This window comes from Channa argus, chromosome 1 (genome assembly GCF_033026475.1).
Source record: "Channa argus isolate prfri chromosome 1, Channa argus male v1.0, whole genome shotgun sequence".
NCBI lineage: Eukaryota > Metazoa > Chordata > Actinopteri > Anabantiformes > Channidae > Channa > Channa argus.
In genome coordinates this window covers 29,171,729-29,199,565 of record NC_090197.1, presented here as the reverse complement: position 1 = coordinate 29,199,565, position 27,837 = coordinate 29,171,729, and the positions used below count along the sequence as shown (strand labels likewise).

The window sequence follows — 27,837 nt, the reverse complement described above, 5'->3', positions numbered from 1 at the left end:
TCTCCTCCTGCAGTGGTGGATCTCCTCTACTGGCGTGATGTTAAGACCACAGGTGTGGTGTTTGGCGCCTCGCTGCTGCTGCTCCTCTCTCTAACAGTGTGCAGCATTGTGAGCGTCAGCTCCTACATCGGCCTGGCTCTGCTCTCAGTCACCATCTGCTTCAGGATATACAAAGGCATCCTGCAGGCCATCCAGAAGTCAGATGAGGGACACCCATTCAAGTGAGTCTAGCGGCACACGCACAAGTTTGATCTCAAAGTATTTTTAATTGCTAAAGTCATTATGTTCATAAACTGTAAGTATTATTTAAAGTTCACTAAACAAATTCAGAAGAATTGAGATGTCATCTCCTCCCAGTGTTGCATAGGGAAACTTTTCTTGTGTCCAGCATTAGGCTACAGATCATGTTCATATACTTAACAGCAATTATTTATCCATTGAAAGACATAGTGTAATAAGAAATTAAGGAATTTAAATGAACAGTCCATGTTCACAATAATATGATTTTGATCAATCTGTTTTAAATCAGTTAGATTCAGATTTACTTTTCCCGGACTAATAAACTCACTAATTTATCTGTAACATTTATGTTAACAAGACATGATTAAAAGACAAGCATCAAGTGAACATAAATGTCCTCGGACTTTCAAATAAAACTCACAGAAAGTAAAATAAAAAACTTGTTTCTGTCCACATTGTGAAATCTAAATCTGCAGCCGCTGTTGTTGTTAACATGATACTTTGTTTATAATTTAACCCTGAAATTATGAGTCAATGGTGTAGGTGGTCTGAAAGGTCTGTGCGGTCCCAGATTAGAGGTTTTTGTGTCTAAAAAAATTGTTTTATGTAAATTATTAAAGTTTGTGTGTTTTAACACAAGCATTGAATAAAGATGGGCTTAGTTTACATAAAAAAACAAAAACTAAAGCCACATTGTCTGGATGACAACTAAAAAAAAAAAAAAAAAAAAAAAAAAAAAAAACAATCCAAGAGCATAGTTTTGTCAATCATTTGTGTCCCAAAAACTCAAACCGAAATCAAAAATACTTCAGCTGTTGAATCGGCAAAGAATTAATTTGCTTCCAAGTTAACCTTATTGTTTTGAAGTAAGTCGCTCACAAGAACAACAAACTGTAGTATGACTTCAGCATCCTTAAACCATAGCAGTCAAGAGGCAGTCAGAGAGGGGGAAAAGAGGGAAAGTTATCTTAAAATTATCTTTCACCTTCTGCCTGCAAAATAAACTTTACACCATATGAAATAAAAATGAGCCGCAGAAAGTTCTGAGTCAAATCATACAGTTCAGGAGTAAATCAACAAGGTGACGAATCTAAAACCTGACACCAGCTCAGTTATGAAGTAAAACTCAAGTTTTGTGCTTTTATGCTCCTGTTAAGCTTCCGATACACTTGCTGTTATCTATGTGTATACCTGTGCAAAATGGCGTTCCTGTAAACGTGATTAGAAATAAACACAGTGTAACTGAGAATGTCCACAACTACCTGTATCTACACACCTGCTATTTATGTTGTCATTGCTGTTTTATCTGCCTTTAAAATTAACTTTACGTGTTGCCATGGCTTTTACGTTGTGGAGAAGCAGAAGTTCATGAGAAACAAATGGGAGTCTGGAATAATTAGGTCCGAGTCATTTGAAAACGTCATTTGTCTGCGCTTACACATTGCTGGAAAAACAAGTATATGATATTAAATTAACACTTCGAGACATTTTTCAAATAGGCCTCTTATCATCATCACCTCTGCTGTCCCTCTCAGGCAGTACCTGGACGAGGATGTGACGCTGTCCGAGGACACAGTCCACAAGTACAGCGATATCGTTCTGGCCAAACTCAACAAGACCATCAGTGAATTAAGGCGCCTGTTCCTGGTTGAGGACCTGGTCGACTCCATCAAGGTGAGGATGGCCCCAGTTCATGTGTACCAGGCCCTGAACTGATGGGAAACACAGATAAGAGAATTTAAAACCAAAAATTTAGGGGGACACACTTGGTGTTGGGTTTTTACTTGCCCACAAACCCCATTTTCAGGTGGGCACTTTTAAATCAAGAGAATTCAATTATCTGCAAATCATTTGAAAAATGTTTGCAACAACAAACCATCAGCTCAGCTCTTCTTTTGACACCTGCTTCAATTGTAAAAGCAAAATACACCACCATTTAAATAAAACACCATTTCTCCTGCAGTTCGTGGGTTCATTTGCCCTATTTTTCACCTTGTAATGCTCCAGATGTTTTAAGTAGGTGGCCGGTCTGGACTGCATGCAGTCAGTTCAACACATAGACTCTTTTACTACTGAGCCTTGCTGTTGTTCAAACCTGTTGCTGAAGTAAATAGGAACTTCCCTGAATAAGACGGTGGGTTCATATGTGTGTAGAGTACTGTGAACAGATGACATCTCCACTGAGACTTTCAGAGCTCTGCAGCTGTCAGAGGCTGTCATCTCCTCGCTGCCCCCTCCACCCCCAAACCTGCAGTCCAAATACAGACCTGCACACAGCTGATCAGAGAGAAGCAGGAGAGATTCCCTTAGAGGGTAAAAACGTCTTGATTCTTTTAATCCCATCAGGAGGAAGTTTAAGCCTCAGGAATGTTTAAAGTCCTCAGTAGAGTGTGTGTGAGAAGTCATTACAGGTTACTGTTGAAGTTTTTCCCTTATTAATTTGCTGTTATCGTCCTTGCTTTGCCAGCAGTGAATATTTGAACCACATCAGCAGGTTTTTAAAATGTCACACATTTAATCTGCTTCCAAATGTAAATCTAGCTGCTGCTGCAGGGTCTTTTCTCTGCCACCCATGTTGGCTGATGTGCTCTGGATGTTTTCATGATCATTAAAAGGAGCAGTAAACTGTCATAGTATGTAAACAGCAGCTCCAGGGTTCAAATCCTCACACTCACGATGTTAATCGATGTGTTTCTGATCCATCATGGAATTTCTCTCTGTCCTCTCTGCAGTTTGCTGTGTTGATGTGGATCCTGACTTATGTTGGTGCCTTGTTCAATGGGCTCACTCTTCTTATTCTGGGTGAGAAATGATGATTATACAGAGAATCTGCAGCTCTTTAAAAATCTTAAAACTTTTGATAATTTTGCAGGTTGTTTTTAATTTATTTTTATCCAGTGGAGTCTTTCACAACTTTAGTCTTTTGTAAACTTTATTTGTGGACTTGACCCACTTATGTAACTGATTCATTTGTTATTTTTTTAAATAATATTAGCTCTATACTAAAAAAGGTTGGTCTCTTTTTGTCTGAACAGCAGCACAAAAGTAATAGTTTCCGTTCAAACGGCATCAAAAATTCAGCATTTTGTTGGTTAAATGATCAGCTAATAAAACATTATTCAGACATTCTTTACAGTTTGTGAAAAATAAAAGCCAAAAATATTCAAAACTGATCATTTAAATCTCTTAATTTGTAACTGTTTTTCTGTATAACTGAATTTCCTTGTGTTCACTAAACTGTATACACATAATGAGTTTGACCTGTGTTTAGAAAGGTACAGAAACAGAAAACATTTGGACAAAGGATTGTTTCTGCGGAGTAAAACTTACCATCAGTTTGATCTTAAATAATTTATTTATAATAAAAGAAGATACAGAAACTGTTGAAATTCTGGTCACGATGTGACTTTTCTTGTTCTTCTGGCTCAGGTCTAATTGGAGCATTCAGCTGCCCGATCGTCTACGAGAAACACCAGGTGAGATCTTCACTCATGATGCATCGTGTCCTCTGCTGTTTTTCAAAGAATAAAAGTTTAGGTAAAATCAGGAGAGTGAAGGTGATCAGCAGCAGCCTGAAGAACTGTGCATCTTTAGGATCAAACAACATTTTCTACAACAAAATTGTAGAAACTGAACTGGTTCATATAAAACGTACCTTCAGAACACACGCTAGTATTTGTTATATGTATATATGTTATATATTATTATTATTGTTATATATTATTATCTGCACGTGTCTCATCTTCAGTCGTGCCGACATACCCCCTTACCCCACTGTGTGTGTGTGTGTGTGTGTGTGTGTGTGTGTGTGTTTTCAGGCTCAGATCGACCACTACGTGGCTCTGGTCAACAACCAAATCAAAGATGTTGTTGCAAAGTAAGTAGACAGATCTTCACTTCACATCCTGCATGAATGACAGATTAGGACTCCTTACAGTTGAAAGGATCATGGACGTGTTTTCATTTTAAGACCTTTAGAGAAAAATCACAAGACATATGACCTAAAATGTAAATGATAACATACCCGAAATGACATTGCAGCCATTAACAGTTTGGGCACTTGGTTCATTTAATAAACTTGATCAGTGTTCAGGTGGTTTCAGCTTCATTAAAAAACGTTAATTCTGTGAGAAACGTGATGGTGAAAGTGTCTGGAGCTGCTATCTGTACTCCGGCAAAGGGTGTTGATAATGGGAGAAGCTCTGTTTCTGCGGCTCCAGAAAATCTTAACACAATAATAGTTCTTCACTCCAGAGAAGGAAGTAGTTAATGATGGAGACTCTGCACTCTGCACCAAACTCTGCACGCTCAGCTGACTCTCTCCCAATATTTAAAAAACTGCTGAAAACAGAACTCTTCCGCATCTTCCTATGCACTTAAATCTCTTTAAAAAAATATATCCTTTCTGCTCTTTCTCACACTTGCATCTCATGAACTGTGAACACTTTTCTGATAGGACTTTACTTTGATGTTTGACTTAGATTTTTGCTGCTTTGTACCTCACTTGTAAGTCGCTTTGGGTAAAGCGTCTGCTAAATGTAAATGGAATTCAATTTGAGTTCACAAAGACAATGAAAACAGAGATGGTAAGAAAAAAGTGGAAAAGTCACTAATGTGACGTTTCTGTTTGTGACTCTTCTGCAGGATCCAGGCGAAGGTTCCCGGGATGAAACGCAAGACAGAGTGACGAACGACAAGTGGGAGTTTGGATAGAGGAAGTACTGAGAGGAAGATGGTTAGAGGGAAGAAGGGTGGGTGGGGTGAGGGTGGGAGGATATGAAGGAAGGCTGGAGGATGAAGGGGGGTGTTTGGCGTGGCCACAGCTCTTCTAACTTTATTTGTTAAAATAATAAACTTTTTTTTTCTCCCCCAGTTCAGAATTCCTTTTCTGTGTGTTTTGGCGAATCAGGTTCACGAGGCCGAGGTTGGCTCGATAAGTCCCAACCTCGGCCTAGGGTTTTGTTTTTTTGTTTTTTTAAAACTTCACATCCAGCTCTGAGCCGTTTGTTTCTGTTAGTTTGAACCTCTGACAGAAACAAACTGTAATAACTCCCCTCCTTCAGCCTGCATTTCTTCAGATTTCTTTTCTCTCGCTGCTGAGCCGAGCAGAGAGGTTTTTTTTCTTCGTCCTTTTGGCGTTTAATGATGAGCAGTGGGCACCACCTCACCCGTAACTTCTTGTTTTTGGTATGAATATTCTGGCTGAGTTAGACGTAGTTTGTGATTTTTACCGTCGTGTCCCTCAAGCTTTCAAGCTCGTGTCCTCAGTGACGTGCTGCGTGGTTTTCGCCTCGATGTGACGAATGACAAACTCTGAACGTCTTTGACTTCTGATGAGGCAGCGGGGGTTGGGGGGGGGGGTCTGTACAACCATTTAAGAACTTCATCGCTTCTGAGTAACTAGCTAGAAATCTCTAGAAACCTTTACCAGACAAACACATGAATTACATCCAAGTTGTTATTTCCATGTCATTGCAGCGGTTTAGTAGAGAACAACTCTGGAAGGGACACGTTTACATTCATCCACATCAGATCAAATATTAAAAAAGTAAAAAAAAAAAAAAAAAAGGTGATTTAAAAAAAAACCATACTGTCTGTAGAGCCGATATCTTAATAAAGTTGCAACTTGATGTGTCTTTTGGAAACCTTCGAGCATTTGTTTGTTATGCAACTATAATTGTGAATGATAAACTTCATACTCATCAGTTGTGACAAAAAAAGCTTCCAGCTGGGAGCCGTGTTTGTGGAATGCATTGTGAGATGTAAAATTATCAATAAAGCTTCTAGACGAAGAAAGTCCCGACTCATCCTCTGTGTCCCCATCCCTGAAAAAATGTGGATTCGTGTAGACACCGGGAGGAGAAACCTGCTGGGTGACAGCTTATGCAGATAGTGGATCATGTGGACCAGGTCTCTGATCAGATACTCAAGCACAATAAATTCCTCTGATCGAATCCAGTTTAACTAAAATGTCAGAGTTACTATGAAATTCTAACTAAATCTAAAAGTGTCGCACACAAACTCCTGAACTCTCACCTGCAGCCCGGCCCAGCAGGGTTCCTCAGCCAGGTCACTACTACAAGAGCTTCACTGAACACCTGTTAAATTGAAGTTGAACTTTGCAGATTGAGACCAAAAACTATTCATATGTGAGCGGATTCAGCAGAGATGCAATGGTGATTAAAAATGTAAAAGTTCCTCCTTTCAATTTATGGCGCATAGCTATTTGTAGTTTCCTTCAACTCCAAAAAAAAAAAAAAGACTGTAGTTAAACTACAGGTCTGCGACTGGGACCCTCCCTAACATGATCAGGGACCTCTAAGGTTTATGAGACACAGGTGGTTGTCCTCAGAAAATTGTGTATAAGGACAGTAATAAGTCTTTCTTCAGATTCTTTCATATTTAGCTGTTAAAGTTTGTAAAGAGGCCAACAGCATTATTTCTATTTCTATTATTTATAGCATCTATTTATTTTGTATATTCCGTCCGGGTTTAAACTTTTTTTTTAGCTGAACACACCTGTACAATGTTTGGCACAGAAATAATTTTGACTTTTAAGACAGAAACACTGATGTCTGTTTGTATTTTTATTTTACTTTTACCCTCTGATTATTTTATGAGAAGCTTTTTTTTAGCAGCTTTTTAGAAATTATAGTTAATTCCAGAAAGTGGCTGCCTGCTTTGGAAATTTGTCAGCTTGAAATAAAGTACATTTCTGGAGCAACCCAAACCTTGTCTGCTGATGGAAACTGGCTTATTCCAAGACTTGGAAATATTCCACTAGTTTACAGGTAGTATTCCTTCTAACCTTTCTGAACGTTTAAAGGGAGTTAGCTGGAAACATGGCCCTGTTGTAATGTGTTTTCTACAAAACAGTTTTTTTTCTTCAGGTTCTTCACTTGGGACCTGAAGAAATTATCTACTGAGCAATATCATGAAAACTGCAGAAAGAAGTAAGTTGAGCCTTTTAGAGGCTTTGATTTGATAAAAGTCAGATGTGGAGTTGTTGAACGTTTTGACCACTAGGGGACAGCAGATCTTCGGTTTACAGTGAAGGAGAACTAAAGGTGAATATTTCTTCAGCTTCAGATGGTCCAGATTCTTTAAATTCTTTATTTGAAAACCGAAACAAGTAACAGCCTATTTCTCAATCATTTAAAAGACTTTAAACACAGTGCAACTAGTATTTTATAATCTGATCTCAGTTTGGTTGGTTTAATTTTGTTAAGAAAACAAGTAATTCTGCCATGTCTAGAAAGAAATAAGCAGTGGAAACATGATTTTTAAACTCCACAGAACAAGTTACGACAGGTCCCCTTTAAATAAAACCTCCATTTCCACCTATAAAGATGAGGATAAGAATAACGTTGATTGATTAAAATGTTTTTCTGTGGCAGAAAAAATATTTTCAAAGCTTCATCTGAGCCACATCGGTCCAGGTTTACCTATAAATTGTTAAAGCTGGACTATAACATTGTGTAGGAGGAATTATAAACCAAACCATTTTAATTTGCACAATTCTCATTTAATCTGTTGATACACTTTCATCACACGCACACACTCGTTAATTACAATAAACTCAGTATAAAAATCAACTGCACATTTTCACACAGTAAAATCTCATCAGATGTTTTGGTTAAAAAATAAATTCATGCATCTGAGCAGCTTCTTATATTCTGATATTTTCATATACATTATGATACAAATCATGTGAACACACACACACAGACTAAAACTGATCCCAGTGCTGCATGTGGGGAATCATCATCTGCATTACTTCTTTATTTTATGTTACTTAGCATCTTTTCTAAATATTTCCATTTAAAAATCTGCACACATGCATTTAGCACAAACACTCTGCACATCACACTGTTTACTAGTGAATCGACAGCACAGTCAAATGTGTATTCATTTTTTTGGTGACGTCATTAGGAACGTTTCTTTTATTTATAGGTCACAAGAATTCAGTTTCTTACACTGATTATCAAACTTCAAAGAAAACGGAACAGAAAGGCAGTGTGTCTTTGTTTCCTGTGATAGTTTTGTTATTGGGACAGTTCTGTACCATAAAATTATGGAAAATGCTGATATGATCCAAACTTTACTGTTATTGTGAGTTAATATCTACCTCAGTCTTTAGTGAACGTGTGTGATCCAACTTTACTCCAACTGACTCCTGGTTTTATCTGTGTGTACAACAGAGAAACTTGCTGAGCAGAACTCCTATTTTTCTCCAATTATTTTTATGCTCATCTTTCAGTTGAGTTCCAGCGGTGGAAAGTAACTAAGTACTTTAACTCAATTACTGTACTCACAGTAAGAGTTTTCTCTTCATGTCTCTTTATACTTTTACTCTACTAAACTTCTCTGGGAACTTTAGTTACTTTATGTATGAATTTATGCAGAAAATCTAATGAGAAGTTCAGTAGAGGTTTTTATTACAAAGTCAAGTAATTGGCAACCATTTCGATAATTGTTGAAGCAATATTTAAACCACATATTTGCAGGTGTAAGGATGAGCTTTTTACTGCTTTAATGCTCTAAATGTCTCTGTGGACTCGCTGGTCCGTGGTCATTTTATTCAAGTGGACCTTTGGTGAAAATCAGTGATTAGCTGTGACTGACAGTGAGAATAATTGATCTGCAACGGATCAGGAAACTGACTGAGATGTGTTGCACACAATTTTAAACCTGTAAAAAGTTCCTACATTTTGTTGAACATTATAGTAGAAATATGAACTTGTATCAGTTCTTCAGTCCCTCCAGATTTTTGTGACAGTTGCAGGTGACAGATTTTCTGAAACATTGTGATGCACCTTGTGATATGTTTTGATGTTTTAAAATTCAGTCTCACAGGGTTCACCAGGGGTTGGTTGAATTCATTGTTACTGTCGTAACAGCACAAAGTCCTGGAGGAACAGACCAGTGAACTGTTTTACTTGGTTTCTGCAGCTGTAATTATTAAACTCTTTTATTTTTCAGCACATTTGTGTGTTTTAAAGGTGGACTGTGATCTGCAGGGCTGGATTTATTTACTTGTGGGCTCAAGGGCAAAATTTGGTTGTTGGGCCCCCATTGACCCCCCTGCTATATATGCTAGTTTTATTATTTGATCAAACGCTCAGAAATTGACCTGTGCTATAGAGCAGAAATAATATTTTATTGTTTGAAAGATTTTTTTAATTATTTGATAAATTTCCTGCAACATTTTCTAATGAGGTCTTACTGTTGCTGGTCTACAGACTTTTCACCACTGTGAGTATAAAACTTGATTCTGTTTCAGGTTCTTAGAGGTTTCATTATGGGAAAAAGTGTTTATTCAACCTTTTGACAGTATAGATATTACTAAAGAATTTAATTGCATCACAGACATTTATATCTTTGTTTCTGGTTCACATACAGTGCCTTGCAAAAGCATTCATACTCCTTGAACTTTTCCACATTTTGTCACGTTACAACCACAAATGTAAATGTATTTTATGTAGAACTTCTCCACAACCTCACCCCTGACCTGTGTGGTGAGTTCCTTGGACTTCACGATGCTGGCTGTTCACTAATGTTCTCTAACAAACCTCTGAGGGCTTCACATAACAGGTGTCTTTATACTGAGATTAAATGACACACAGGCGGCCTCTTCTGAAGACAATTGGTTCAACTGGAGTTTAGTTAGTGGTGTCAGAGTAAAGGGGTAAAATATTTTGAAAACCATTTATCATTCTTTCACTAAACAATTATGTGCCATTTGTGTTAGTCTATCACATAAAAACCCAATAAAATACATTTGTTTGTGGTTGTAACATAACGTGGAAAAGTTCAAGGGGTCTGAATACTGTTGCAACGCACTGTAGTTGATTTGCAATGAATCTTGTATTTGCAGTAATTATGACAAATACCCATAATTCTGAGAGGAGAAACATAGTTTCTCATTGTGAATATTTAAAAATTTGCTTTTACAATGGTCTGATTGGTTTTTATTGTTTTCTGATATTTATACATTTAACTACTAATGACTTGTGAATTTTTATGATACAACTTTGTCCAAGGTGTTCTGTCCGTTAAATCCTTCTCACAAAGAACTTTAGGACAAATGAGCCACAGTGAATATAAACTGCGAGCATGGTGATGATTTCACTTACCCCAGGAAATGGGAGTGTTGGTGTAAATGAGTCAACAAATCAGGTGTAATTTTCTTTTCATCTTTACACAAAGACTCTTGACACTTCACAACAGTTAATATTCAATGGATCAGACACACACAAAAAAATCATCCACAGAGGGTAAAATTAGGCATAAATAACATTTAGATATTTCCATAAATATTTTTTTCCTGTTTAACGATCACGATGCTTTGGATATTTTATGTTTTTAAACAAAAGCAGCAGAAAAGCAAAATGCTTTTTTTTGTTCATTTTGGATGAAAAAAAACATTCTCAGTGGTAGCACCAGACAGTACCAAAAAAAAAAAAAAAAAAAATAACTGTATGAACCCCCCTCCCCAAAATAAGAAAACTAACACGGGTAGAAAGATCCAGGAAGGCACTTAAGTGTGTGGCAGATACAGTAAAGGCTGTCTGAAATGAAAAATGTAAATTAAATGTCAAGTTTCTTTTTGCAGCAACAAACTAACTTACTGACTCACAGGAAGTTCCTGTGAATGTGAAACTGTAGTATTCCTGTGATCTTTAATGAGTCGAATCTGCCCTGTTTTTCATCTGGCAGTTTCTGAAGAGGCTCCATTCATAGGCTTTCTTTTTAGTTGGCCTTTCAACATATTCATAAATGGTGCCTGATCAGGAAGTGGTCCAGATATTCTTTGTCATGATCCAAAATGATCAACAAACATGTTTTTCCTCTTTGCAGCAGAAGTTCACATCAGCAATAACCCCACAGGAGGCAGCTTCTCCTCCAACGTCCCGTTTGCTCGTCTTAGAGGATTTTGGTCGACACCATGAAGCGTTTCAGTGCAGTTGGGAGTTCCTTGCCTCTCCACACAAATACAGTCCAGCAGGTCAGGTTGTGGACTTTGTTCCCTTTGGATCCACTTGTGTTGTGATACCATTTAAGGTGCTTCAGATCAAAGCGTCACCAGATGGCAGAAATCTCTGCCTTTACAGACATTTCCACACAAAAACACTGAAACAGATGGACATTAAACATTAGAAACTCTGCTAACAGCTGCTGCACTTACTGACACCACAGTTTCTGGAGTGAGATGGCAAATAAGTTCTTAGATATCAAAACAAATCAAGTATTGTTTGGACAATTCAATGTCTGAAATGGTTCCTGTCACAAGATGGAAGTTTGCATGATGACATACAAGACTATGACAACAAAAACTGTAACTGTCATAATTTTAACCGCTTGTCCTCTGCAGTCCGTCTAAGGGCCGGAACAGAGAGACACACACAGATGAGCATTCACACCTATGGGCAATTTTAGAGTCACCAGTTAACCTAATGCACGCACCCAAGCAACTCCACACACAAAGCCTGGGATTTGAACCAGGGACCTTCACACAGCAGATTTTAACTTGTCTTTTTTTTTTTTTTTTTTTTTTTTAAAGAAGGAATTAGTTTCAACGCTGTGATAACTGCAGAATGAGCTACACTTCAGGTAATTATCAGTTTACCTGCAGTCGTCTCCTCCTGTGCTGATCACATATTTGTCATCGTGGGAGAAGCGGATGTTGGTCACATGAGGGGAGTGGCCAAGGTAGCGTTTGTGTTTGGCCTGCACACAGAAGAAAATTGTAGACTTCACACTTGTGTTCAATAAATTCTTTTTTTCCTAGTCTCTTATTCTCCGTTACTTTTCGCTTCATTTTTACACGCTCATACACTAAACTGTACAGAAAATATAAAAGATCCATGTGAGAAGCTGAAAATGATAATATTCAATAAATTGGGTTTTGGTACAATGTAATGCTCAAAAGTGATGGCTTTTATTACACATGGATAAACAGACTGATGGAGTGTTAATGGTACTTTATATTTATTCAAATGAGAAGTTACTTTTAAAAGCTAAAAACTGATTGTGCCTTTCAAGTAGGGAAAGAAAACGTTACAAAAGAAAGGCATAAATAAAAATGTCAGTGACTCACAAACTTCTCTGTGCAGGGGAAGTCAAACAGTTTGACTAGTCCGAAGTCATCCCCGGTGACTATGTTCAGGCCGGCGTGTGACACACATGCACAGTTGACATCAGCTTTATCTGCGTTTCGAGGCCAAATCCCCAAAACCTCATCTCCCAGGATGCTGAAGGAGAAGCCGAGACAAAGAGCTGATTCTAAACAACTTTGGTAGAGACGCAACCATACAGCTACAGAACTCAAAAGACAGTCAGTTAATGTGAATACAGCATCAATGAATCATAAGACAGGATTTTACAGTTTTTGTGATTTTTAGATTGTTTTGAAGGTCACCAGATTATGTTAGTATTAAACTTAATGCAGAGTTTTCTGCATTGAACACAATTTTTTTTTTTTTTTTTTAAGTTTTATTATCTTCCATGAATTAATGTGCAAGCATCATTTTACTGTAGTACAGGGCCACAGTATTTTTTCAAATGATTTTCATTAAGCATTAATTTGGCTACAAGGTTCTTCATCATTTCCTCAGTCTCTTGATGACTTATTTGATTACTGAGTTAGTAAAACATGAGGAAACGGTGAGTCCACAGACAAAACTTTTGTTCAAACATGAAAAGCACTGAAACATTCACATGGTTTAAAAGAAAAAAAAAAAACACCAAATTATTATATTACAGAAGCTGCCTTCAAGAAATATTCTGTTATTTCTTACTGAAAATTATCTAAAATAAGATGCACAAAGCGGAGTGAAAAATTAGTTTTGTGCTTTACCTGGTCCACGTTGCCCAGGTGATTCTGTCGATGAGGGTCTGGTCAGTCACCAGCTTTCCCGCAGGCACCTCAAACACCTGCCGCTTGTAAGCTCCTGTGGACACCTGCACGCGCACACACGCACACACACACAAATCTTCTGCAGTCAGTGATTTCCTGAAGCCTTGGGACGTCACCAGATGCTCCTTTCTTTCCTGGTCACACTCTAATAAGTCTGTACTACAGGTGTCTTCAGTTCCTGACAGTTTAGCAGCCTTTTGCCCAGAGTTTTTAGCTTCGACATGCAGCTCAGCTGGATTCACACGAACACACTGTCAGTATCGTACAGTGTGTTTAAGTACCTGGATATAAGAGCTGTCAGCAGAGAAGTCGAGCTGCAGGATGAAAGCAGGGATGTCGCTGCAGTAAACCAGTCGGTTGAGACTCGGGCCTCCACTCACATCGTACACGTCCACCGTGTTCTCCACAGAACCAACAGCCAACAACCTCCGGTCTGGACTGAACCTGCACACAAACAAACAGAGCAACACTCAATTCCAATTCCTCGTTTCTTTAAAACGCTGCCTATTGTTTCTTCTGTTCTTTTCCCCCTTTTGTTTTTATCTTCTGAAAACATTTGTTTACTGCCAAGGGCTTTGGTTTGGTTATTTGGAGGTTTTTTGTTTTATTAAGTATTTATTATTTTAATATTTCTTTAATTTCCTGTCCCTCCTACCGGATGTCCTGGATGGCAGCGCTGCGGTCACGTTTCTTCGCCCACATCTTGAGTGAGTTGGAGAGGAGGACAAGGAACTCTCCGTTCTTCATCCCCACTGCCAGCATTTCTCCGTCTGCGCTATAGGTCACACACTGGGCTGCGTGGCCGACGCACACCTTGTTTAACAGTTTCTAAACGTAGAGAGAAACTGATGAAGTCAGCACAGGTTGAGAAAGGATAAACTGGCCTTTTTATGGTTCCAATCATTGTATTAACTCCCCTTCAGAACCATCAGTGTCATATAAACTTTAGCATTATGAAAGTGTAAAGAAGAACATATTATTATATCTCCATGTTCCCCATTTAACTGTTCTACTTGTAAATGACGACCAAGTATCATACGTTTCTGACAACTCACAACTTCACATTCATAAATAAAAAAAACATTAAAAAAATCTGAATAACTTAAAAAAAAAAACTATTTAAGAAAGGCAAGAAAAGAAAAATGTTCAATCATTTTTTTTTAAAAGAAGATATGGTATCTGCAAACTTCTCCCATGGGTTATTCCATAATAAAAGAGCCTTTACTAAAAACTTTTTAATTTTCAACCTGGTTTTAGGTACAGACTACGAAGTGCTTTAAATGAAGAAGAATATTTAAACTGATTTCAACCAATGAGGAAGTCATTGGTTTTAAAACAGTATTATGCTCTGCTGTTTTGATCAGAGTTAAAGCTCTGGCAGCCATATTTATAACTAATTGTAATATATTAAAAAAATCCTAGATTTCTGTTAGATCTCTACACTTTTAAGGAAATGAAAGCCTGTATAATGGCTTAAGTGTAAGAGAAATGAATACTGTTAGTATTACTAAGATCATTAAAACACAATTTAACTTTGTCATCTGGCATAATAAATATCTAACTTTGAATTACTTAAAATTATGTGACTAAATAAAAATAATCACTGGTAACCACCCTAACTTGTACCTTGTCAGCAAGGTCCCAGAGTCTGATGGTGGTGTCATCGCTGGCTGTGATAAAGAGGTCTTTACCAGGATGAGCAGTCAGGCCCCAGATCCCCCCCCGGCCATGACTGTCCAGGAGCAGGTTTGATGCTGCATTCTTCTCCCCGACCTCGATGATCTCTCCATCCTTTGTCCCCACTAAGATCTTGCCCTGAGGGAGACAAGGAGCTGACGAGGAGGAAGGCATGTTGGAGAACAAGGACAAGATTGATGAAGGTCAAAATAAAAGTTTTCACCTTCCCTCTGCAGACAGATCGGACACACTCCACCTGCTGTCCCGTTTCCAGTTGAAACGCTCGGCAACGTTTCATCTCCTGATCCCAGAGCTTCACTGCACCACCCTCTTTAGTCCTGACACACACACACACACACACACCTGTTAATCATCACTGCCACTCCATAATGAACACAGACATTTGCCTGAAGAAAACCAAACTAGATTGGTGCTGCTGTTTGTGTTAGATCATCTAGTATAGATATTGTGTTACTTCATTATTTGCATGAAGACATGGTGCAAATGATTGATCGTCTAAAAAGGTGTATGGGTGCTTACAGACACTGTAGGACACTAGCATAGCCTGCAGTATGCGTAAGACACGGGGAAAATTCCTGCAGAATTTGAAATCGTGTTACTCACGGCCTCTCTTTGCCGCCGGTAACGATGAGTCCGTCCCTCAGCGTGGTGTACATGGTGAAGACCGGACCAGTGTGCGCCTTTGCCACCACCCTCAGCAAATAGTGGTCTCGCCACACGTACACATCCCCATTAATGGCTCCGGTGAATGTCAAGTTATTCTGCAAACACACATAAAGAAAGAATCATCATAAAACATTAGTGAAGTGTATCTGTGTTTTAGGTGTGGATGGAATATGAGGCATAGATCTGTAAATGCTCTGTGGTAGTTTGAGGTCTATTTTAAGTCATTTTTTATTCTCTTAGTGTGTCTGTCAAGTTGTTTTGGATGTCTGAGTCTGTGCTCATTGTTTGTATTGCTAGTTGTTCAGTCTCTGCTCATTTTGTATGTCTTTGTGGTTGTCTTGTGTTTCTTATGACAATGTGACTTTGTTTTTAATAGTTTTGGGTCTACTGTAAGTTATATTTAAAATGTATTTTTAGTTCAAGTCAATGCAACTTCCAGCATGCCTACAAGTCAAAGCCCTGATGTCCCACAATTTATCACTTCTAAACTCAGACAAAACTGAAGTCAGTGCATTTTGTCCAAAATATGCAGTCCAACCATATTGGTACTCTAGATGGCATAACTCTGGCCCTCAGTACTACTGCAAGGACCCTCTGAGTTAATTTTGACCAGGATCTGTGCTTTACCTTCCTCCGACTGTGAGGCAGGAGGTAGAGCAGTCGTCCACCAATACAAAGTTTCTTAGGTTGATCCTGGCTCCTCCAGTCACAAGTGTCCTTCAGCAAGACACTGAACCCAAACTTAGTTTCTCCTGGTGAGTGTTGGTCAATAGCAGCTCCCCCATCTGTGTGTGAGTGTGTATGAGATTGTTGAGTGCCAATGGCTAAATGAGAAGCACTTTGAGCACCAATAGGTAAAAAGCGCTATATAAGTGCAGACCATTTAACATTTACTCAGGGAACATTGTCAAAATTAGGAGCATCCTGTCCCAAACAGTTTTCATCTCTGTCTAGGTTTTTGCAGCTGTTCAGTCATTTGTGTTTGGTGGTTGTTTTGCGTCTATCTGTGGTTCTGTTTTACCTGTCTAAGGGTTCTTAGGGTCTCTGTGTTGTCATATTGTATCTCATGTCTCATATATCTTGTACTGTATCAGTGAAACAAACATGGAAAAAGCAAACTTATTTATTGGAGGGTTTTGATGTAGGCTGCTCTGCAAATGAAGATGCATCTCAGGCTACTGTTGTTTTAACAGTTTTTACAGGTTTTATTCATTCAGGAATCATTGCTGAGCTTCCTGTCTGTGGTCTTGTTGTGATCAGGGTCACCATAGTTGTGTCCTGCATGAGCTAATGTGAGAAAAGGCCTTTATATTTCAGTAGTTAATCAGTAGTGGACTCACAGCACCGAAGGCAACAGACAGCATCGTCTGCATCCTGCCATCCTCCACCGTCCCCACCACACCTTTCTTGTACATCAGCGCGCCACCGGCCAGCGTCCAGAACTTCACGTGTTTGATTCCCACTGACACAAACTGTGAATCGGAGTCGGGCCGAAACTCCACCACAAAGATCCGGTCTGGGTGTCCGCTTTTGCTGCACACCCTGGATCCTGAAGTGGATACGCTGCTGTTATTTCACAAAACATTATTTCAATCATGTTGTTAATATGCCTACAGCTTGCCACTTGCACTTTGGTTGACCTCCTATACTCCAGTGAAATCTTAAACTTTTAATTCAGCTTCATTTTAAAAATATTTTTTAAAACCTTTCAAAACTCGGAAAACCTTGTATTGAGCAGAAGCCCATACCCAGCAGAAGCATTTTCTGAGCAAGTTGACTTTTACATTTTATTGGTTATTGATCAGATTTCAGTCTGACCTTCCTGCCAGCGCCACACAGTGATGGTGTGTTCAGGCTCCACTCCGACAGACAGCAGCAGCTTCCCTGTGGCGCTGAAGTTAACGTAGCCGATGCCTTTAGTGTGAGGACAGCGAAGGATAGAAAGAATCTGTTTGCTCATTGCATCCCAAACGTGGATGGAGGGGGTGCTACCTACATGAAGATGACCAGACATAAGCAGAGGAGATAGAGGTTTTCTAATGTCACCAAAAAGGGGATACATACAATAAATACTGCAGGACCAAACCAGAGCAGTTAGAGGGATCAGTGCAGCGTATGAACACCCTGAGAACCAGACTAGAACCAGTACAGAGTACTCAAGTAATTAACCGTTTGAACAGCATAGTGGTTGCTTGTGTGGTTGATATTTTACTTCCCTGCTGAATGATTCACACATCTTTCAATGAGAATTTAGATGAAATTTTTTTTTCCCCCCCAGACAGCTACTAGCTTCTGTTGATTTCATCCATACTGGAATCATCTTACAGAGACTTGAGGTTTAGAGAAACAATAAGCAAATACAGGTGCTGTGACATGGATGATATGAATATTTTGCCTCTCGCACTGCTAATGAAAACTGAAGGATTTTAGATCTGAGAATCTGCGTAAAGGTTTAGACACATTTAATAATATAATGTTTTATGGATTTGCTATAGTTTAAGTAAAATTCCTTGAAAGTATGATGTACTGTATGGCAAGTATAGTTGAAGAAAACAAGAGCACAAGCATGAATATAATATAATATTGCTCAATCCAGCAATTATAAAGAGACACGAAGTAACACAAATGACCACAAGCATACACACAACAGCTACAAATAAATGTAAATAAACCAAAACAAAAAAAATTAAAGTAAAAAATAAAAACTACTACAAAAAAGCAAACATGGTTTACAAAAGGGAATTGTAAAATTCCCTAACATTTATATTTATTAGAGTGAAAAAGAGCATAATGGATTTTTTCAGTAGTTGAGTATTTGAGTGCACCCTCCTCTCAGTATAGACAGAAAAAACAGATTTGATGAAAGTGTAAAGAGAATTTGGGTTGATATTTATAGACATGAACAGAAACCAGCAGCTGCCTGCAGGGAAGAGAAGGAATTAGAAGGCTAGTGGATGCTTTGGAAAAATAATACAACCCTATGTGTGGTTCTTATACACTTTTGCTGCAGCCATTTTCTGATATATGCTGGCAAGACAGCAGTATTATACAAGCCTGTAATACTATTTCAACATAAAGCCAGTACTTTGACTACTAGAGAACTGAGCTACTACTAAAGAACTCATTTTGCAGATTGTCTCTGGGTTTCATGGTGTTTGTCATGATGGGAGAGGTGGTGCAACTTAATTTATTTTACCTGGGAGTTCACTGACGTCACCTGAGGTGTTGTGAGAACGATGGTGACAAATGAGGCCAGCCAAAACACACACAAACACACACACACACAAAACAACAAAAAAGCATAAAACAGACGAAAACCTTCAGTGAGTTGATATCAGCCAGGATAATGCAGATAACAGATGCTGCCTGTGCTAGTGGCAAGGTTCAATCCTGCAGTAACTGTTAACTTAACGGTATCCAAGCACTGTGCTGTATTTTTTATTTAAATATGTCAATCTATTAGTCTGTTTCGGTTCACTCAATGGAACAAATAAAGCAGGCAGGTTGAACAGGAAGCAGAGGAGAGAGTAAAGCAGGACTAATTTAGTACAGACAGGTTAGTAAAGATACACACTGCCATGCGCAAATAGCAACAAATCTCCTGTACACCACACACACACACGCACACACCATCATACCAATCTGTCCTGTAGCGATGATGTTTTTGTATTTTGGGTGCTGGTTGACGGTCAGACAGAGGATGTCGTCAGTGTGTTCCAGGTAGAAACTCTGAGTTCCTGCAGCACAGAGAGACACATATACACATAATGCTGAACTGAGAGGTTATTGTTAGAAAACTATTGTGCCTTGCTGCTTCTGAGAACAATGCTTCTTGAGAGAAAGTTCTGTTCCAGACAATAAACACTGACATGAATAAAGCTCCATAAAGCTGATGGGATCTGCAGACAGAGGTGATTATTTATCACAAACAGATCCTCTGACCACATTGTTTTTACCTTGTTAGAAGAAAATGCAATGGATTGTTGACGTACGGTCAACGGTGTCTATTAACTGTATTGCTGTTGTTACCGGTGCTGAAGCTGTGGACGATGGCAGTGGCAGCAGTGTGGTAGACAATCTCTGTGCCATCGTTGAGGTAGTGCAGGTTGTTGCGACAATCGAAGCCCCGAAAACCAAACACATGATCCAAAACAAGGTCCTACATACATGAAAATGACAGACAGACAAATAGACAGGCTCAGAATTAGACCGGCTAAGAGACAGACAGAAAGACATGTTCAAAGACAGACAGACAGCTAGGCAGACCTCCACTAGCCTCTTCTTCTTGGAGACATTGTTCTTCTGGAGTTTTTCCGGCTGCGGCGCTGCTCGACTCACTGGAGGCCTGTAGAATCAATCAAACAACCAACCAGTCAAAGAGAAACAGTTATTCATATTCCAAAGTGCTGAGTCCTGAAAGACAGGCAGGTGGGAGGACAGTCAGAGAGACAGCATGGTTGGTCTGCAGACAAATGAGCCAGACACAAACAAGACTGTATTTTACACAAGAGACAGATAGGACAGATGTAGACAGATGTTTCTTTTAACAGTAGGTTACGATAAACTGTGTACTTCCTCCTGTTAGAATCTGATCTGTTAGTAGTTTTAATAATAAGTAACAATCGAGGAGGTAGAGACTAAAGAATTTATTAAACAGTTAAACACCATGTCTTCTCTTAGATGACCTGGATAAACTAGCTGGAATACTCTGTTAAAATCCAGTTAAAGACTTGATTCAGGTTTATCATTTACTAAAAGGGTTACTGGTGCCCTGTCAGCTGGACTTGGTAAAACCAAAATCATGATGGTGGAATGTGGCTGAACACAAGTATTTTAAGCCACTACTTGTATCTGACAGGAGTAGTTATGAGATACACTTTACAGTCCCTTAGTATATAAATGATTTAAAAAATGATGTGTCTTGCACACACACACAAACACAGTTGATGCAGACATGCAGAGACGTTGCATAAACAAATAGTAACAGACAGGTAGACGGGTGTTACCTGGATCCCCTGGACAGCAGAGGGACAGAACCAAGGTACAAAGCTTTAGAAAACACACGCACGCACATGCATACACACACAGACGGTTCTCGACATGTACAAACATAGAAACACAAACACACTCACATATAAAGAGTACATGTATAAAGAAATTCTTTAGCTACATGCTAACACGGTGCTACCATGCTACTGCTGCTGCTAGTATAGCTAATTTTGGTAACAGGCTAACATGCATAGGCAGTTTGAAATATTTCAGTCCACACATGAATGAATGCATGTGGTTTTAATGCATACTGGGTCCTGGTACCTGCTGCAGGGAAATTTAATCAGAAAAAAAAACTCATAAACAGCTTTTTAGGAAAAACCTTGTCCTTTTATATTGGTGCATTTAGTCTCTGTCCCCTCTTCTCTCTGTAAACAACTGTGCATCATCTGCAATTGGATGAAATCATCAACATAGTATTTAATGCACATTTGGTTAGTGCAACTGTTTTTTTAATTAATTTATAAAACTTTTAAAAACTGTGTGCAAACCTTTGTAATTTTTATTATTTTACTAACTTTGTTTTTATAAAGCCCTCAACCATTTTTGTACCAGCTGAATGTGCATTTTTATTATGTTGGGTTTAGACTTAACTTTGCATCCCACTATACATGTCATTTCAGTGTAAGGTGATGAAAACTTTTTCACCCAACTGAAGCTTTGAGCTCTACCAATAAAAATAGTCAAGTCAAGTCAAGTCAAGTCAACTTAGGTGTTAACTTCCGTTTCCAGTGTGCTCACGTAGGACAGACAACTATCACTGGTATCAGTACATGTCTGTGACCTTTGAGGTGACTGAGAAGGATAACCATTGATTACCAATTCACAATACTCAGCAACTTGACCATCTATATTACAGACCACAACCAGTAGTTTTCATATGGTTAAAATTGCTCTAAATGGAGGAATGGAACAAATAAAGAAATGAGGGGATGAGCAAAAAAGACAGGAACATATATTTAGAACTATCATTTTGACCTTTTTCCTGTGTCAAAATTATCTACACAGTAAGCATCAGGTCATACTTACTTGACAATGCCCTGCCTCCAGGGGAATGCAAGTTAAAAGATATTAAAATGTATTAAGAGTTTCTACAAGCAGAGCCAGAGAGCAGCAGCAACACTCATGAAGTAAGGGTACTACAAAGGGACACAAGACAAGTGTGTTTGTCACTGTGTTAGAACCACATATAGTTAGCAGTTAGTGTGTAACTGTCCGTATGTTTTTTATGAAGCCTTTGAGCTTCAGCATCACTACCAGGATATGGAAGTTGTGTATTCAGCTCTACTCTGGTAAAAATATCACTGCAGGGTGGATGAGTGGAGTTTGGGGGGGTTTCATGTTTTTAGTGTGTGCTATGTATGGAAACTTTATTGAAGGAGTTCATGTGCCCCCCGACATGTTCCTTTGTTTGCCTTTCCGTTCTAAAATCTATTAACACACTGAGACAGCGGACTACAAGGAAACACAAAATGACTGCAAAGTAACTATGTTTCCATACAGAACCACACGACGACACCAAAGAGACACAAATTCACTAGAAAGAATCACAAAATGACTAAATATAGAAACAAACTATGGATATGTATAATTAAGAGACCCAAAAAAACTACATACAGAAAATAACGGGCTTGTAGTTGACAATAATCAACTGCTTTCAACTTAATATGTACAGCGCCAATTCACAACAAATTCATCTCATGGCACTTTACATATTAAAGTTAGTACTCTACAGATATGTAGAGAAAACCCAACAAATCCCCCTTGACCAGCACTAGGCAACAGTGGAGAGGAAAGGGTGGACGGCCATCTGCCTTGACCAGCTGGGGTGAGTGGAAAGTTGAGAGAGGAATGAAAAGAGCAACGAGAAGCAACAACAATAACTAACTACAACCCAAATTCCTAAGAAGTTCGATTGACGTGTAAAAGGTAAATACAAACAGAATGCAATGATTTGCAAATCTCATCAACCCAGATTTTATTCACAATAGAACATAACCTCCATATCTGGTGTTGAAACAGACATTTTACCATTTCATGGAAAATATTAGCTTATTTTGGATTTGATGGCATTAACACATTTCAAAAAAAAAAAAAAATGTTTGTTGAAGCTGTATAATGCAAAAAAGAAGTCATATGTGAACACGATCCAGGAACGCCGCCGTGTTCTCTGGGCCAAAGCTTATTTAAAATAGTCTGAGGCAAAATAGAAAACGGTTCTGTGGTCAGATGAATCAAAATTTAAAATTTTTTTTGGAAACCGTGGACACAGTTTCCTGTGGATTAAAAAGGAGAGGGACCATCTAGCTTGTCACAGCAGACAGTTCAAAAGCCTGCATCTCTGATGGTATGGAGCTGCATTAGTGCCTATTGTGGGCAGCTTAAACATCTGGAAAGACATCATCAATGCTGAAAAGTAAGACCTTCATATTTCAGTAAGACAATGCTAAACCTCATACTGCATCCATCCAAACAGCATGACTTCACAGGAGAAGAGTCCAGGTGCTGAACTGGCCTGCCTGCAGTCCTGACCTACAGACCAATAGAAAACTTATGGCACATCATAAAAAGGAAAACAAAGGCCCAGGACTGTTGAGCAGCTAGAATCCTTCATCAGACAAGAATGGGACAACATTTTTGTCTTGTTTAAAGCTCCAGCAACTGGTCTCCTCATTTTCCAGATGTTTACAGACAGTTGTTAAAAGAAGAAGTAATGCTACACAATGGTAAACATCACCCTTTTTTTGACATGTGTTGCTGCCATCAAATTCAGAATAAGCTAATATTTTTCATGAAATGTTAAAATGTCTCAGTTTCAACATCTGAAATGTTGTTTATGTTCTATTATGAATAGAATATGGGTTGATGAGATTTGCAAATCACTGCATTCTGGTTTTATTTAGATTTTACACATCCTCCCAACTTCTGTGCTATTGGGGTTGTAAAAAGTGATACAAAACTACAGGAAGACATCAAACTATACAAAAAGTTATCTTTATCCACAATGAGAAGCATCACAAACAACTACAAACAGAGGAAATATAAAAAGACAAAAAAAAAAAGTGTTTCTAGTTTTTTTTGAGATTACAACTTAAAAACAAATCTGTACAATTCAGCTGCCCCTTGTTGTTGAGTGTTTTGGAGACAGACGCTCGCTAATAAAAGAACCTGTTAGCATGCACACAGTGAGCTAAACACAAAAACCATGGAGCATGCAGAAGCCTGTGCATGCACAAATCGCTAAATCCTTTGGATTTCTCACAAACACTTGGGTTCACACACAAGCACACAGACACGCACACACATTTCCTGTTACCACTGGTGGCACTGTGGGTAAAATGAAACTGAACTTACAGGCCGTTTCTAAATCTCTGTACCTGAAGTTTTACAGAGCAGGTGAGAGCTGTACTTATAGAGTGTGTAATTATTATTATTATTATTATTTTTTTTATACATTAGCTTCACTTGAGGAATTACAGCGAGAAATCTACAGAAAGGTTTAGGAACAAGCGTTATTATCATTATTATCATTATTTTTCCAAACTGGATTCATCTGAAAGTGTTTTCCAACATTTAAATGTCTATAAAAACACTTATGTTGGACTGTTACTAATTACATTCATGTAACATGGAGGATAATGGAGAAACTTACAGAATTACTGCAGAAGATTTTTGTATTTTTATCCTAATGTATTTGGCTGTGTGTGCATGCATACCTCTCCTCAGCAGACAGCTCCTTCAGCTGCTGATGAGGTTTGGTTCCACTCATGTCTCTGATGCTGACGGCATACATCTTAGTGGTGTAATCCACAGTCTTCTCCCGAGCAACGTCACTGTCATAGCCTTTTGAACACAACACATACACACAAAATAAAAATAAACTGTAACCAGAACTTACAGCAGCCTTATACACAATTACTCTTTTAACTTGCTGCTGCAGACTTTTAGTTTCTCAGAGTTTTAGGCCTGTGCTGAGAAGGAAAAACTTTTTATCTTTAAATTAACTGTGATAAAAACACAGATTCTCCCACCTCCATCCTCCTCAATGTCGTCATCCGATTCTTCACTGTCCACAGGTGGACGGTTGTCATGAAACAAAGCCACACCCCCATCTGCGCTGACCCCACCTCCTCGATCCCTTGCCCAGATCATTAGGGCGGTGTCAGCCCCACCCACCGTCAGCAGGGCAGAGTCATCCTGAGCCCAGCGGACGTTGGTCACCTGTGCGCTGTGGCCCATGTACCGCTTGAAACGGGCATACTGACCCTGGAGGGAGGAAAAGAAAAACACCTGCTAAATGTTTTACACACAATACACTTCCCAAGAAGTAATGGCATCAAGGAAAAAAAAAATCACTGCATGACATTTTAGACAATAGTATTCTGCAAGTATTTCCAGTGAAAGTACTGCTCATCTGGGAGAGTAAAGAATAGAAAGTGGCAACAAAGTGAAGAAAAGCAGCAAGTAAAGACAGGAAAGAGGAAAGAAGGGAGGAGTTACAAAAATATGGAAGCAAAAAGGAAATTCAACAAATAACGAATGAATAAAGTAAGAAAGCTGGAAGGAAAAGAATGAAAAAGAAAGGAAAGAAAGTATGAATTAAACAAAATGAATGAAAGACAAAGCAAGAATTAAGAAAATATGAAAAAAGACAAGGACATAAAGAGCAAAATATGTTTTCTTAAGGAAAGGTGAATGAGAAAACGAATACTACAAGAAATTGACAAACATAAGAAAGGATACAAAGAAGTCAAAAATGAAACAATCCTGTCCTGTCAAGATCGGTGATTTCTATCCTAAATCAAACTATTTAAATAATGTGTAGAAATTATTTGTATGTTTCCATTATTGTTTCAGTAACCACATAAAATTTTATTAAAATTTAAAAATCAAATGCGTGTAACAAACATGAATGTCATACTTTCATATTTCCCACATTGTTTTTCCCTGTTTATCTCAACAAACCAGCTCTTAGTATTCAAATAAAAGCAGAAAATGAAAAGACATTTTACTTGATATTCTGTTAAAATTTGCTCAATATTAACACTGAAACCTCTGTTGCTGTGCTCAAAGGAAAAGGATAAAACTGGAACCAGAAACTATATACTGGTCTGAAGAGCAGGACTGGTACAGACTAATATAATTCTGTGTGTGTGTGTGTGTGTGTGTGTGTGTGTGTGTGTGTGTGTGTGTGTGTGTTGTACCTTGACAGGGTAGCTGAACAGTTTGAGGAAGCCGAAGTCATCTCCGGTGGTGAGCAACGTCCTGTCTCTGGTGAGCGATGTGGCATTGATGTCAGTGATGTCGCTGTGTGTTGGCCAGATTCCTTCACAGCTTGAACCCAGAACACATGTCCAGGTGGACCAGTCAACCCGCTCCAGCTACACACACACACACACACACACACACGCACACACACCATTAGGATGAAGGCAGATGGAGAATAAAAAGCACATATTATATAAACATTACATCCAAACACATGGATCCTACGCGCTGTTCAAGCTGGAGTTAGGTTTCTAGTGGAGGTGGAGGTTGTCTATTGTTTACAGCAAGTGACAGCTGTTCCCATGTTCCAATGGGCCTGTGATTGTGGACATGCACACACACACACGTACACACACCTCAGAATTCCTGATGGTTTGTCTTTTTCCTCTTGGAGCCTCAAAGAAAAGCTGCTCTTTGGCTCCTGTATTCACTTGCAGCAGTTTACCTGCAACAGACATCCAGTGATTAGTGATTTAAAAGTTTAAATAAATAATTGAAACACTGAATAGGCCTCAGAGAATAAATAACCAAACATTTCTTGTATATTTTAACATTTCTCTTATCCTGTAACTGTGATTTCAGCTACAGAGGTCAGAGACCAGTTAATCTCAAACAGCCTCTCTTTGGTAACACTATCGTACCAGATGAGTTGTAGTCGGTCTACACACTTTTACACCTGTACAATCCACAGTTACATAGTGTACAAATAATATTAAAGTGTGACTCTACAAATTTCTCTGAGCTCACCCTAAAACAAGGGATGCAAAATAATGAGCACAATGGGTGGAAGCTGATCCCAGTATAATAAACCACTTAAAGAAGTGTTGTTATCTGCTGGAGTCTAACTTCTAGCTTAAACAAAACAACTTAAAAAAATATATATTTAATGTCTTCATGTATGACAGGAGGAGACCTTAAGAAAACATGTGCCTGATTTAGCTTCTAGCTAATTTCCATCTGCAGTGTGAGCAGATCTTTTTGCAGACGTTCAACCAACTGTTCAACAGTTTGTTTTCCAGCAACATACTGTTTTCTAGGAGAAGTTCAGCTACCCGTAAAAACAAGATGATTCATCTTAAAAGGGGTTATCTTGATAACCAAACTAAAAAGTGAACTAAACATTTGTAAAATGAAACCTCTGGACTATAAATATGTTTTGCTTTTTATTTTTTTGCAAGTAGGACCAAGTAGGACTCGCCAATGAAGAAAAAGAGCACTGTGTGTGTGTGTGTTTGTGTGTGTGTTACCTCGAGCATCCCAGTCGATGTGTGTGATGTAACTGGATGCTCCTTTACAGATGCCTACTCTCTTGGTGCTCAGCACATTGTAGATGTCCACAAAGCTGTCGTGAGACGCCACTGCCAGGTATTTACCTGAGTCTGTGTTCAGGTGTGGTTGAAACAACAGAATGTGACATAAATATAACGTTTATTTCCACACAACAAGACACATCGAGGAACACAGCCTCACCACAGTGTCCACAGAGAATAGGAAACAAGACTCATCTCTGTACAAAACAGACAGACAGTTTAAGGTTCCACCAAAGTAATAGTTTTAAAGTTAGAACACTGTGTTCATCTGCTTTTGGAACAACATAATTCTGGATTTGTCAGCATGAAAGAGGACTGTCAAAAGCAAGTTGTGGCTGCTAAATAGCTTTGTCTACTCTTTGGGCAGTACAATACAGGATTCTGAAATCAGGACACAAATAAGCCCTACCAAACAGTGTTGGGATGAAACTGGGACGGACTGGACTTTGGATGCAGTAAGTAGGCAGTAAGCTGCAGTAAGGAGAGAGTTTCCCAGCAAAACTACTAAAATCTATTAGAAAGTTAATGGTGCAATCATTTGCAAGCCACAAACACTTTAAAACCTCTTGAGAAGAATATTTTGATCAGCTGTGTTGTACTTTAGACACATCTACAATGTTTTCATCACTACCGAGGCAGCAGAGATTATACACTGACATTTGAGTAAACATGACATTAGTTAAAAGT

The 27,837-nt window shown here is 38.6% G+C and overlaps 2 protein-coding genes across 22 annotated transcripts in view; one reads left to right on the top strand and one right to left on the bottom strand.

The window, feature by feature from the left end:
- Positions 1-6,036, top strand: part of rtn4a (reticulon 4a) — a 32,018-nt gene extending 25,982 nt beyond the window's left edge. For 8 of the 13 annotated variants that reach the window (XM_067480397.1, XM_067480413.1, XM_067480454.1 and 5 more), the window contains 6 exons: positions 14-221; positions 1,776-1,914; positions 2,973-3,042; positions 3,670-3,716; positions 4,059-4,117; positions 4,885-6,036. In XM_067480397.1, coding sequence (XP_067336498.1) covers positions 14-221; positions 1,776-1,914; positions 2,973-3,042; positions 3,670-3,716; positions 4,059-4,117; positions 4,885-4,927 — 566 coding nt within the window. In that variant the 3' untranslated portion in view covers positions 4,928-6,036. Of the gene's footprint in view, positions 1-13; positions 222-1,739; positions 1,915-2,972; positions 3,043-3,669; positions 3,717-4,058; positions 4,118-4,884 lie in introns of all 13 variants that reach the window. The other 5 variants (XM_067480407.1, XM_067480389.1, XM_067480421.1 and 2 more) reach the window with 1 other exon arrangement.
- Positions 6,037-6,819: 783 nt separating this feature from the next.
- LOC137101522 (echinoderm microtubule-associated protein-like 6) overlaps positions 6,820-27,837 on the bottom strand; it is a 65,605-nt gene continuing 44,587 nt past the window's right edge. For 2 of the 9 annotated variants that reach the window (XM_067480019.1, XM_067480058.1), the window contains 21 exons: positions 27,088-27,219; positions 26,197-26,285; positions 25,777-25,953; positions 24,604-24,838; positions 24,289-24,415; positions 21,602-21,616; positions 19,790-19,868; positions 19,553-19,682; positions 19,162-19,260; positions 18,720-18,740; positions 17,342-17,515; positions 16,864-17,072; positions 15,461-15,618; positions 15,060-15,174; positions 14,786-14,974; positions 13,815-13,987; positions 13,441-13,603; positions 13,100-13,203; positions 12,341-12,494; positions 11,870-11,970; positions 6,820-11,373 (listed from right to left, as the gene is read on the bottom strand). In XM_067480019.1, the coding sequence (XP_067336120.1) occupies positions 11,349-11,373; positions 11,870-11,970; positions 12,341-12,494; positions 13,100-13,203; positions 13,441-13,603; positions 13,815-13,987; positions 14,786-14,974; positions 15,060-15,174; positions 15,461-15,618; positions 16,864-17,072; positions 17,342-17,515; positions 18,720-18,740; positions 19,162-19,260; positions 19,553-19,682; positions 19,790-19,868; positions 21,602-21,616; positions 24,289-24,415; positions 24,604-24,838; positions 25,777-25,953; positions 26,197-26,285; positions 27,088-27,219 (2,669 nt within the window). In that variant the 3' untranslated portion in view covers positions 6,820-11,348. Of the gene's footprint in view, positions 11,374-11,869; positions 11,971-12,340; positions 12,495-13,099; positions 13,204-13,440; positions 13,604-13,814; positions 13,988-14,785; positions 14,975-15,059; positions 15,175-15,460; positions 15,619-16,863; positions 17,090-17,341; positions 17,516-18,716; positions 18,741-19,161; positions 19,261-19,479; positions 19,683-19,789; positions 19,869-21,601; positions 21,617-24,288; positions 24,416-24,603; positions 24,839-25,776; positions 25,954-26,196; positions 26,286-27,087; positions 27,220-27,837 lie in introns of those variants that run through there. The other 7 variants (XM_067480039.1, XM_067480029.1, XM_067480048.1 and 4 more) reach the window with 7 other exon arrangements.